General features: G+C 40.6%; 1 protein-coding gene across 3 annotated transcripts in view; it reads right to left on the bottom strand.

The window, feature by feature from the left end:
• The window catches only part of IL7 (interleukin 7), a 59,691-nt gene extending 57,674 nt beyond the window's left edge, over positions 1–2,017 (bottom strand). For all 3 annotated transcript variants that reach the window (XM_040487537.1, XM_040487538.1, XM_040487539.1), the window contains exon 1: positions 1,748–2,017. In XM_040487537.1, coding sequence (XP_040343471.1) covers positions 1,748–1,757 — 10 coding nt within the window. In that variant the 5' untranslated portion in view covers positions 1,758–2,017. The remainder of the gene's footprint in view (positions 1–1,747) is intronic.
• Positions 2,018–12,357: the final 10,340 nt, after the last annotated feature.

Below are 12,357 nucleotides of genomic sequence, written 5' to 3'. Positions count from 1 at the left end.
GTACCATGTGTGATTGTCCTGTGTACCTGTTCAGGCTTTCTCATCTTTCTCGGTTCCCTGTCTTTATTACTATTCCACTTTTGCCCCTCAAATGTGATTACATTACCTAAACTAGACAGCATAGTTGAGAACCACATAGTAGGGTCTCAACGACTTCAACTCCCAAAACAAATAGCAAAAAAACAACAAAAAACAAACAAACAAAACAAAACAAAAAACCCTCCTTACAGTAACTCTGTCCTTAAGCTTCCAGTGAAATCTCTTGGAACAAAATGCAAAAGCCACACATTATGAGAAGTTCAGTTTTCTATTCTATTGTTTGCTAATAATACCTTATGGTAAATGAACAATATAGATACACTTCAGGAAATAAATCTCCCTGTTAATAATGCATACCCTAGCTTCCATTTCTTTTCTTTTCTCTTTGTAACCTCTCCACTTAAAATCAGAGGTGATGCAGGGATTAGAACCAAGAGCAATAAGAAAGAAAGAATTGCAGGCGATCCATGGCATTGTAAGGAAGGCAGGGATATACCTAATTTCTAATTCTATGCTGAACTTCTGGACGGCACCCATTACAAATCTTTTTCCATAATTGTCCTCCACACTCTATCCCCACAACCCCCTTTATTTTGGTACTGATCTGGTACTTCTTCGCTATGCCAATTCTTGATTCTTTAACACCTACGAGAGAGGAAGGAAAGGCTCCTTTGATCTAACGGTGTAGCCTGGAAAGCGCACAGACCAGGCATCAAACGGAAGAGCAAACTGCTCCCTACTCCCGCACCCTCCCCCACCCGTCTTTTTTTGCTTGAGGAAGTATTCACTATAAAGCATTCTAATTTCCCTCAACAGATCTTCGCCCCTCACATCTCGTCTTCTCCTTTTTCCCCTTCCAGTAAACTTTCTGGCTCTTTTCCTTGGCCATATGGCTGCCACCGGAATCCCGGTCCCTCGACTCAGCTCTGCCCTTGTCCTTTTTACTCTCTGTCCGTAGTCCGCACAAATAAAATATATCGGATCCTAGCAAAAGCCTAGAATTTGAACTTTTGCCTATTTAATCCTGCCTCCTCCAAGGAGTACCCATATAGGAAAAAACAAAAACCCGAAACTCGCCCTTCTCGGTGCCAGCTCAAGGACTCGGTTTCCCAGCAAAGGGCACGAGGTACAGCCCCAGTCGGAAACTCCCAGCCTCACTGAGGGGGCGAAACGGGGTTTTCCAGGGACCTGTCCCTTTAGGGTTTAAAAGCGCGTCCCGTGGGAGCTTCGCTTTCACTTCTCTAGAGAGTACGGAGCTACAGGAGCCCAGGTACTCGCCCCTCTCCAGGCGCCTGTGAGTAACTGGGCGCCGCCAGCAGCACGGGAAGGGCGGGCTGGGAGCCGGGTCGACCGAGGACAGCGCTGGCTCGGGAAGACTGACGGCGAGCCACTGGCTACCTCTGAGACCTGGTTGCCACCGCTGAGCGGCGCCGAGGCTGCAGCTCTAGGGCTCGGGACGGAAAGCCGGCGTCCGGGACGGCTTCTCGCAGCCGGCCAGGAGCAGCAGTCCCAAGTGCAAGTGGCTGTGGGCCAGGGTACTGAGGCGCGGCTGACGCCTGCCTGTGACAGAGCCAGTGCTCTCGGCAGGTCCAAAGTGCAAGGCTGGACTGTTCCCGGACGCTCCTGGGCGCCGGGCCCGGCAAAGCGTCCTGGAGTCCCCGGGCGTGCAGGGCGCGCGAACCGGTGCGCCTGGAATAGGAGTCCTTACCATGGAACATGGTCTGCGGGAGGCGGGCGTGGTCATGATGACCGCAACTGCAGCAGGAGCAAGCTCTCACCGCCCATAGTCGCTGCCAGGCCCCTGGTCTTCCGCGGAGTTGCTGGGAGCGCGTGCGGGGTAGGGCGGTCTCTGCGGCTGGTTCCTTTCACCCACGCCGCGCCTGCTGCTTCATCCATCCCAAGGGGGGCGGCACACACCACGGCCAGGCTCTGCGCTTTGCCTTTCCCATAACTTCCGTAGGATCAGCCGGCAATGTACTTTCAGTTTCTACTTTGCGCTGGGTCTGCAGGTTCGATCTTTGGGTTCACCACTCGGGCGCCTTCACCGCCCCACCTCTCTTGAGCACCTGCGTCCTCCCCCAGACGTTTCTGTGCACCTGAACCGGGACCAGAGGAGGGCGCGAATTTCCAAAGCACCACAGAAGGAATGAGATGGCCTTCTAAATGAGAACCATTCGAGGCAAAACACTCTCCAAGTGACCTCTGACGCCTTGGCAAAGCTAGGCGACTGGGATCTAAAAGCGTTGGTTGCTAATGTGTCCACGGAAGCCGCAAATGTGTAGGGCGAAAGCTGGGCTATTGCAAGCCTACGCCACAAGGGAGGCGTCGCCACGGATGTAGTGATGCCAAGACGTCTTGGGGCGGGGGGGAGGGGGGGGCGCGGGGGGTGGAAGGAAGTAAAGAATGTTTAAGAGGGTCACGCCCTCAGCCCCTCAACCTCTGTAATCAGTCTCTTTCTGCCCTGTGGTTTGTAGATGCACCTGCCCAGGTGAGACCTCAAAGAAAAATAATCCTGTGGGTGCATCTAATCTGGTAAGTGGTATGTTTGAACCCGACTATAACTTCCACGTATACATTTGTCAGAATTGGCCAATAAATCATACTATCCATTTTTACCGTGTTTTACTGAAGAGTTAGTGTGTTTTTCTACGCCTGAATTATTTTACTATTTCCTGTTTGAATTTGTTTTCTGATATTCGGCAGGAACCCTGCGTAAAAGAAGATGGGTACTGTAAAGTGACAATAATGATGATGATAATGGCTATCATCTATCTAGCATTTGCTTTGTACTAGTATTGTACTAAGCATTTTATATATATCCTCTCATGCAAACTTTTCTCTGAGTAGACAATTTTCTTATCTACACTTCACAGATGTGGGAACAGAGACTTCCTTAAGTAACTTGCTAGAGTTCACTTAGCTAGTTAGTAATAGAGCTTGGGCACAAACCTGCTGTATTTTGACTCAGAGTTCATGCTTGCAAACTCTGTGTTAGTGATCCTTGTGAATAGTGTAGAGATTGGTGCCAAGAGGGAGGCAGGGTCAGGTATCATGTGGGTGTGTCTATTCCCCACTGTAGGGACCTCAGGAAAGCTTTCTGGAGTTTCTGAGTTCTAAATGGAGACTTAAGCAGGAACTAAAGTAGGGATGTGAACCTTCCAGAGTCTATTACAGTGTGAACAAAGAAAAGAGGAAAAGAAAGAAGGGAGAAAGAAATAGAGAATAACAGTGAAATAGAGAGTGAGACAGAGTTGCTCAAGCCTGACAGCTGGATCTCTGATTCCTCTTTTAGTCTCACTTCTCACATCCAATCCATAAGCACGTCTTGTCAACTTTACCTCTAAAATGAACCCTGAACCAATCTATCCATTATGTGAATTGCCTATGGGCCGATCATTAAAACCCTGCTGTCTAGGGGATCATCCAGCTTTCACCCTTGCTGAAGACTCCTTCACTCTCCTCACAGCAGCAGGATATTTGATTTCCACAATGCCACCTTCTGTGGTCACCCTCTGGCCACTTCCCACTGTGTACCGAGCCCTCCAGGTTCAGGGTGATCTGGGTACTGTTGCCTTCTCTGATCTTCCCTGCTGCACATCTCACAACGCTCCCCACGCCTTTTCTTTCCTGTGCCCAGCCAAGCCTACATCCACTTAGAAGAACAGTACCCAGTACACAGGCATTCAGGAAGTGAGCGACAGAATGAGAGAGAACAATTGTATGAAAATGCATGAATGAGAACACACATGAAGAGGACGTACATAAAGGCAGAGGGAAATAGAAGAAAAGAGGAAGAGTGGAGGGAAGCAATAGAGACCAGGAGACAGAATGGGGTGGAAAAAGCCAAGTATTTCCATTTGAGTGGAACCTAGAGTGGCAAGTGGGGAGTGGAGAAACAGGAGGCTGGAGTGACTTTTAAAAATGAATTCTGTAACTGAACACACCTAGATTGGTCATTTATAAATTTAAAATCCCTGATAGCACCACTGAGGTATGCAATTGCACATAGCCTACACCTTTAAAAAAAAAAAAAAACTTTTCAGGGACAAATAAAAGAGCATTCATCAATAACTTGCTCAAGAGGAAATCCGTCTTCCTTTTTCATGCAGTCACCATAAAACATGGCAGAATAAAGGCTTGTGCATAAATGAACTTTGGGGAATCATGAAGGGAAATTATGTAGAGCTCCAGGAGAGGACATGTAAATTCCTCACTAAATTTTGGCCCCAAATGTAAAGTATCACTCTGAAGAAAATATTCATAAAGAATTTGAAATTGCTATTGATATATGAAAAGGGATACATTGTCACTACATCAAGTTATTATTTTTCTGTGTATAAGAGAATAAATACTGTTTGGAAAAAATTCCAAAATGAAGTCAGTGGTTGATATTTTGATAAGCTGAACATTATTTTTTATCAAACAAATGGACAAGGATTAAACATTTTATGTTTTTTTTATATGCTCATGTTTTATAACTAGAGAAATGGAGTGGTTACTATAATGTTCACTCATAGAATCCATGAATCGTGCAGAAAAATCACCATGGAAACAAAATAGTACACAGTTTATAAATTACAATCAATAAATATTAAGAGGGAAGACATCATCTCAGAATGATTTAAACAATATAATAGAAAGAACTGAAATAAAACGATAGGAATGTCTACTTAAAGAGAGAATCGTTAAAGGTTAATCAATGTCTTTTTAGTTGTTCTACAATCTTCAGTCAAACTAGTTAGTTTGTGGTAAAGTTGAAAACATTTTCTTTATTAATTATATGAACTACTTTTTACCCAACTTAATATGACTATTGTTTATAGTCTGAGATCTGAATGCTAGCTATCTTTCTGTCTATGGATTCAAAAAAATTTTAATGTTTTTATTTTAGTTTGGCGGGGGGGGGGGGAGGGGCAGAGAGGAGAGGTAGACACAGAATCCAAAGCAGGCTCCAGGCTCTGAGCTGTCAGCACAGAGTCGGACATGGAGCTCAAACTCGTGAACTGCAAGATCATGACCTCAGCTGAATTAAGATGCTTAACCAATTGAGCTTCCCAAGCACCCCTGTCTATGGATATTTTTTGAGGTATCTATGACTTAATTTTCCAGGCATAATACTCAACATATGTCAATCACAGACACACACACAGACTCACCACACACACATAAAGCCTTATACGTACTGTGCAGTTGCACAGGGGCCTATGCATGTAAGGGCTCCCTGCTTAATTTAATACTCTGCAGTCACTGTCTTGAAATTCTTAATTATTTTTGGATAAGGGGACTTTCATTTTCACTTTGCGCTGGGCCCTGCAAATTCTGTAACTGGTCACGCACACACGTATATGCATGTCTTCAAGGTGGTTTCAATCTGGGGAGGGGGGGAATGTATGTTAAATGTATGACTTCAAAGATAAAGAATGTTATGAAAAGGAAAGGATGAGATGTATTTCAAATAAGGGTTAAGGCAATCTAGACCCATTTTAAAAATTAGTGAAACTAAAATCTAAAAAATGTTAATCTACCTGTCTGATGGAAAAATAGGTGTACGTGGACAACCTATAATTCTAAATCATATCTGTTTTATTTTCAAGCCTGAGCTTGAGGATGGATTTTGATTTTTATCAAATGACTGCTGAGCGTCCATTTACATGGTCATATTTTTTTCTTGTTGTATTCCTGAATCAAATTTACCATAATGCTAAATTCAAGTTGCTAATATTTAACTTAGACTTTTGCAGTTATATTTATAATTGGTATGTGTTTGGGTAGTGTGCCCACTAATTTGGCAGAGCAGAGTTTGTCCATGGTTCTTGTGACAACGATTTGAGAAGAGCAGTATAGAGAAAAGCTATATTCCAATTTGTGGGGTACCAGGGAAGACGCAAGGAGAAGAGACAGCGTTTAAAAGATCTTTGGTAAGATAAAAGAAATCAGGCTATGGTTTGAAAGGCATGTAAAGCATAATAGAAGTTTCTGTTTTCATGCATGAGTGGTACTAAAGCATATTTATATAATAATTAGTGAAATTAGGTTCTCTGGAAGAAGCAGGAAAGGATGGAACTGAGAAACCCAAGATACACGATTTCTTCATGTTGATCCCTTCATTTCTCTCTCCTCTTTCATTTTAGTCCTTAAATTGTGTAATTCTAAACAACCAGAATCGATTATAAATCTGGTGTCTAATTTCATGTTTCTTATTGCAATGTCTTCTATGACCTCACCTGTGTACTCTGGATTGAGTATTGGCTAGGGTAAGGATGAAATATTGCCCAAATTGTCTTTCAGAGGGAGGAGCAGTAGCTTATGTAGTTTGCATCATCCCGTCCTTTTTTACACTAATGGGTATGTTGTTGGCAATTAGGGGTTTCTTTTAGGTACTAAATTTTGGAGGGACTGTGCTTTTAACTATTGCCTTTATAGATGATTAATTAAAGAAGATTACACTTATGACAATTTTCCTCGTGGAAATTATTTGAAGAAAGTGGAAAAATATTTTCCCCTTATTGCTTTAAAATCCCTGGACAGAGTCCCTTAATATCAGCCAGTTGCTATGTGAAGATGTTGAGTTGTTCTTGTGAGCTCCATGGACAATAGCGACAGTATCTTATTCAACCTGGAATTCTCTGAAATCAATAGAATTCAAGTTACAGATTCTTTCCAAGTATGACTTGTAGAAAAAGGAGATATCCAATTGCACGGGTCTTGACTTGCTATTCTTACAGAGGACCAATGCTCTCGGCAAACCTGTGGTAATATCCAAGAATGTTATAGTAACAACTACTGATTGACATCGATATGTCTAGGGATCTGGTAGGCATGTCAAAATTCTTATATTTAATTTAAATTTAGACTTCTTTTTCTAGTATGGAGGACTGTGTGTCTTATTTAAATCCTTTTATTGTTATTAAATTACAAAGTTAGTTCAATCTGCTTCTACTTCAGGCAAGCCAAGTTGCTCCAGCACATTGTCACTGTGTCGGATTCTAGTGACATATACACTTCAATGTGAAAAGCACAAAAATGGAAGTTTTTGAGAGATCAAAACACTGAGCTGTTGAGTCTGGTGTTTCAGGAAATGATTTCTTCAAACAATGGAGCGGAGTGTCATTGGTTTCTTGAGTAATATGGCCTATGAAATGGCGGTTATATGCTTTGATTTCCTTGTTTCTTTTACTATGTTAGCAATTCTCCCTAATGTTTAACTAACAAATTTTCTAATCATGTCTTCCTCATTACATTATTTCTCTGACAAACACTTTTGTTCCTGGTCTGTCCTGGATAAGACATTGTTTTTACCAGTGAAATTTAATATTTTCTATTTCTTTTTTTAATTTAATTAATTTATTGTTTTAAATTTACATTCAAATTGGTTATCATATAGTGCAACAGTGATTTCACGAGTAGATTCCTTGATGCCCCTTACCCATTTAGCCCATCCCCCCTCCTAAAACACCTCCAGTAACACTGTTTGTTCTCTGTATTTAAGAGTTTTGTCTTATGTTTTGTCCCCCTCCCTGTTTTTATATTACTTTTTTATTTTTATATTATATTTATTTTGTATTATTATACTATTTTTGCTTCTCTTCCCTTATGTTCATCTGTTTTGTATCTTAAAGTCCTTATATGAGTGAAGTCATAAGATATTTGTGTTTCTCTGACTAATTTCACTTAGCATAATACCCTCTACTTCCATCCACGTAGTGGATGGCAAGATTTCATTCTTTTGGATTGCCGAGTAATACTCCATTGTATATATATACCACAGCTTCTTTATCCATTCATCCATCAATGGACATTTGGGCTCTTTTAATACTTTGGCTATTGTTGATAGTGCTGCTATAAACATGGGGGTGCATGTGTCCCTTCAAAACAGCACACCTGTATGCCATGGATAAATGCCTAGTAGTGCAATTGGTGGGTCGTAGGGTAGTTTTTTTTTAGTTTTTTGAGGAACTTCCATACTGTTTTCCAGAGTGGCTGCACCACCTTATATTCCCACCAGCAATGCAAAAGAGATCCTCTCTCTGCATCCTCGCCAACATCTGTTGTTGCCTGAGTTGTTAATGTGAGCCATTCTGACAGGTGTAAGGTGATATCTCATTGTGGTTTTGATTTGTATTTCCCTGATGATGAGTGATGTTGAGCTTTTTTTCATGTGTCGGTTGGCCATCTGGATGTCTTCTTTGGAGAAGTATCTATTCATGTCTTTTGCCCATTTCTTCACTGGATTATTTGTTTTTTGGGTGTTGAGTTTGATAAGTTCTTTATGGATTTTGGATACTAACCCTTTATCTGATATGTCATTTGCAAATATCTTCTCCCATTCCGTCAGTTGCCTTTTAGTTTTGCTGATTGTTTCCTTCACTGTGCAGAAACTTTTTATTTTGATGAGGTCCCAGTAGTTCATTTTTTCTTTTTCCCTTGCCTCCGGAGACGTGTTGAGTAAGAAGTTGCTGTGGCCAAGGTCAAAGAGGTTTTTGCCTGCTTTCTCCTCGAGGATTTTGGTGGCTTCCTATCTTACATTGAGGTCTTTCATCCATTTTGAGTTTATTTTTATGTACGGTGTAAGAAAGTGGTCCAGGTTCATTCTTCTGCATGTCGCTGTCCAGTTTTCCCAGCACCACTTGCTGAAGAGTCTCTATTCCATTGGATATTATTTCCTGCTTTGTCAAAGATTAGTTGGCCATACATTTGTGGGTCCATTTCCGGGTTCTCTATTCTGTTCCATTGATCTGAGTGTCTGTTTTTGTGTCAGTACCATACTATCTTGATGATTACAGCTTTGTAATACAGCTTGAAGTCCAGGATTGTGATGCTTCCTGCTTTGGTTTTCGTTTTCAAGAGTTATTTGGCTATTGGGGGTCTTTTCTAGCTCCATTCAAATTTTAGGATTGTTTGTTCTAGCTCTGTGAAGAATGCTGGTGTTATTTTGATAGGGATTACATTGAATATGTAGATTGCTTTGGGTAGTATCGACATTTTAACAATATTTGTTCTTCCTATCCAGGACTATGGAATCTTTTTCCACTTTTTTGTGCCTTCTTCAATTTCTTTCATAAGCTTGCTATAGTTTTCAGTGTATAGATTTTTCACCTCTTTGGTTAGATTTATTCCTAGGTATTTTATGGTTTTGGTGCAATTGTAAATGGGATCGCTTCCTTGATTTCTCTTTCTGTTGCTTCATTACTGGTGTATAGGAATGCAACCGATTTCTGTGCATTGATTTTATATACTGCCACTTTCCTGAATTCATGGGTCAGTTCTAGCAGTTTTTTGGTGGAATCTTTAGGGTTTTCCATATCATGTCACCTGCAAAGAGTAAAAGTTTGACCTCCTCCTGGCTGATTTGGATGCCTTTTATTTATTTGTGTTGTCTGATTGCAGAGGCTAGGACTTCCAATACTCTGTTGAATAACCATGGGGAGAGTGGACATGCCTGTCTTGTTCCTGACCTTAGGGAAAGATCTCAGTTTTTCCCCATTGGGGATGATATTAGCGTTGGGTCTTTCATATATGGCTTTTATGATCTTGAGGTATGATCCTTCTATCCCTACTTTCTTGAGGGTTTTTATCTAGAAAGGGTGCTATATTTTGTCAAATACTTTCTCTGCATCTTTTGAGAGGATCATATGGTTCTTGTCCTTTCTTTTATTGATGTGATGAATCATGTTAATTATTTTGCGGATATTGAACCAGCCCTGCATCGCAGGTATAAATCCTACTTGGTCGTGTGAATAATTTTTTTAATGTGTTGTTGGATCCGGTTGGCTAATATCATGTTGAGGATTTTTGCATCCATGTTCATCAGGGAAATTGGTCTATAGTTGTCCTTTTTAGTGGGGTCTCTGTATGGTTTTGGAACAAGGTAATGATGGCTTCATAGAAAGAGTTTGAAAGTTTTCCTTCCATTTCTATTTTTTGGAACACCTTCAAGAGAATAGGTGTTAACTCTTCCTTAAATGTTTGGTAGAATTCCCCTGGAAAGCCATCTGGCCCTGGGCTCTTGTTCTTTGGCAGATTTTTGATTACTAATTCGATTTCCTTACTGGTTATGGGTCTGTTCAAATTTAGTATTTCTTCCTGTTTCAGTTTTGGTAGTGTGTATGTTTCTAGGAATTTGTCCATTTCTTCCAGATATCCCATTTTATTGGCATATAATTGCTCATACTATTCTCTTCTTATTGTTTTTATTTCTGCTGTGTTGGTTGTGATCTCTCCTCTTTCATTCTTGATTTTATTTATTTGGGTCCTTTCCTTTTTCTTTTTGATCAGACTGGCTAGTGGTTTAGCAGTTTTGTTAATTCTTTCAGAGAACCAGCTTCTGGTTTCATTGATCTGTTCTACTGTGGTTTTTTTTTTTTGTTTTTGTTTTTGGTTTCGATAGCATTAATATCTGCTCTAATCTTTATTATTTCCTGTCTTTTGCTGGTTTTGGGTTTTATTTGCTGTTCTTTTTCCAGGTCCTTAAGGCATAAGGTTAGGTTGTGTATCTGAGATCTTTTTTCCTTCTTTAGGAAGGCCTGGATTGCTATAGACTTTCCTCTTATGACCGCCTTTGCTGCGTCCCAGAGGTTTTGGGTTGTGGTGTTATCATTTTCATTGACTTCCATATACTTTTTATTATCCTCTTTAACTTCTTGGTTGGTCCATTCATTCTTTAGTAGGATGTTCTTCAGTCTCCAAGTATTTGGTTGATTTTGAGTTTCATAGCATTGTGGTCTGAAAATATGCACACTATGATCTTGATTGTTTTGTACTTACTTAGGGCTCATTTGTGTCCCAGTATATGGTCTATTCTGGAGAATGTTCCATGTGCACTGGAGAAGAATGTATATTCTGCTGCTTTAGGATGAGATGTTCTGAATATAACTGTTAAGTCCTCTGGTCCAATGTGTCATTCAAAGCCATTGTTTCCTTGTTGCTTTTCTGTTTAGATGATCTGTACATTGCTGTGAGGTGTTGAAGTCCAGTACTATTATGGTATTACTATTGATGAGTTTCTTTATATTTGTGATTAATTGTTTATATATTTGGGTGCTCTCGCATTTGGAGGATAAATGTTAACAATTGTTAGGTCTTCTTGGTGGATAGACCCCTTAATTACGATATAATGCCCTTCTTCATCTCTTGTTGGAGTCTTTATTTTAAAGTCTAGATTGTCTGATATAAGTATGGCTACTCCAGGTTTCTTTTGTCGACCATTCAACAAAAGATGGTTCTCCATCCCTTATTTTCAATCTGAAGGTGTCTTTAGGTCCAAAGTGGTCTCTTGTAAACAGCATATAGATGGATCTTGTTTTCTTATCCATTCTGTTGCCCTCTGTCTTTTGATTGGAGGATTCAGTCCATTGACGTTTAGAGTGAGTACTGAAAGATGTGAATTTATTGCCATTATGCTTCTTGTAGAGTTGGAGTTTCTGGTCGTGTTCTCTGGTTCTTTCTAGTCTTCATTGCTTTTGGTCTTTTTTTTCCTTCTTTTCTCCCCTCAGAGAGTCCCCCTTAAAATTTCTTGCAGAAGAGGGCTGGTTTAATGGTCATGAACTCCTTTAATATTTGTTTGTCTGGGAAACTTTTAACTTCTCCTTCTATTTTGAATGACAGCCATGCTGGATAAAGAATTATTGGCTGCATATTTTTCTGATTCAGCACACTGAATATCCTGCCACTCCTTTCTGGCCTGCCAAGTTTCTGTGGATAGATCTGGTGCAAACCTGATCTGTCTTCCCTTGTAGGTTAAGGACCATTTTTCCCTTGTTGCTTTCATGATTCTTTCCTTGCCTGAGTATTTTGTGAATTTGACTATGATATGCCTTGCTGATGGTCAGCTTTTGTTGAATCCAATGGGAGTCCTCTGTGCTTCCTGGATTTTGATGTGTGTGTCTTTCCCCAGGTTAGGAAAGTTTTCTGCTATGATTTGCTCCCATAACCTTTCTACCCCCATTTCTCTCTTCCTCTTCTGGGACCCCTATGATCTGATATTGTTCCTTTTTAATGAGTCACTCTTGTCTCTAATTCTTAAATTATGTATTTTCACCTTAGTCTCTCTCTTTTTTTCTGCTTCATTATTCTCCATAAGTTTGTCCTCTATATCACTGATTCCCTGCTCCACCTCATCCATCCTTGCCACCTTGGCATCCATTCGAGATTGCAGCTCAGTTATAGCATTTTTTATTTCATCCTGACTAGCTTTTACTTTTTTATCTCCACAGAGAGGGATTCTAATCTATTTTCAACCTCAGCTATATTCTTATTATCGTGATTCTACATTCTGGTTCAGACAACTTGCTTGTATCTTTGTTATTAAGTCCCTGGCAG

This window comes from Herpailurus yagouaroundi, unplaced genomic scaffold (genome assembly GCF_014898765.1).
Source record: "Herpailurus yagouaroundi ecotype Mexico unplaced genomic scaffold, PumYag 165, whole genome shotgun sequence".
In the NCBI taxonomy this organism is placed as follows: domain Eukaryota; kingdom Metazoa; phylum Chordata; class Mammalia; order Carnivora; family Felidae; genus Herpailurus; species Herpailurus yagouaroundi.
Note: the sequence above shows the minus strand (reverse complement) of the source record. Positions and strands in the feature narration are given on the sequence as shown.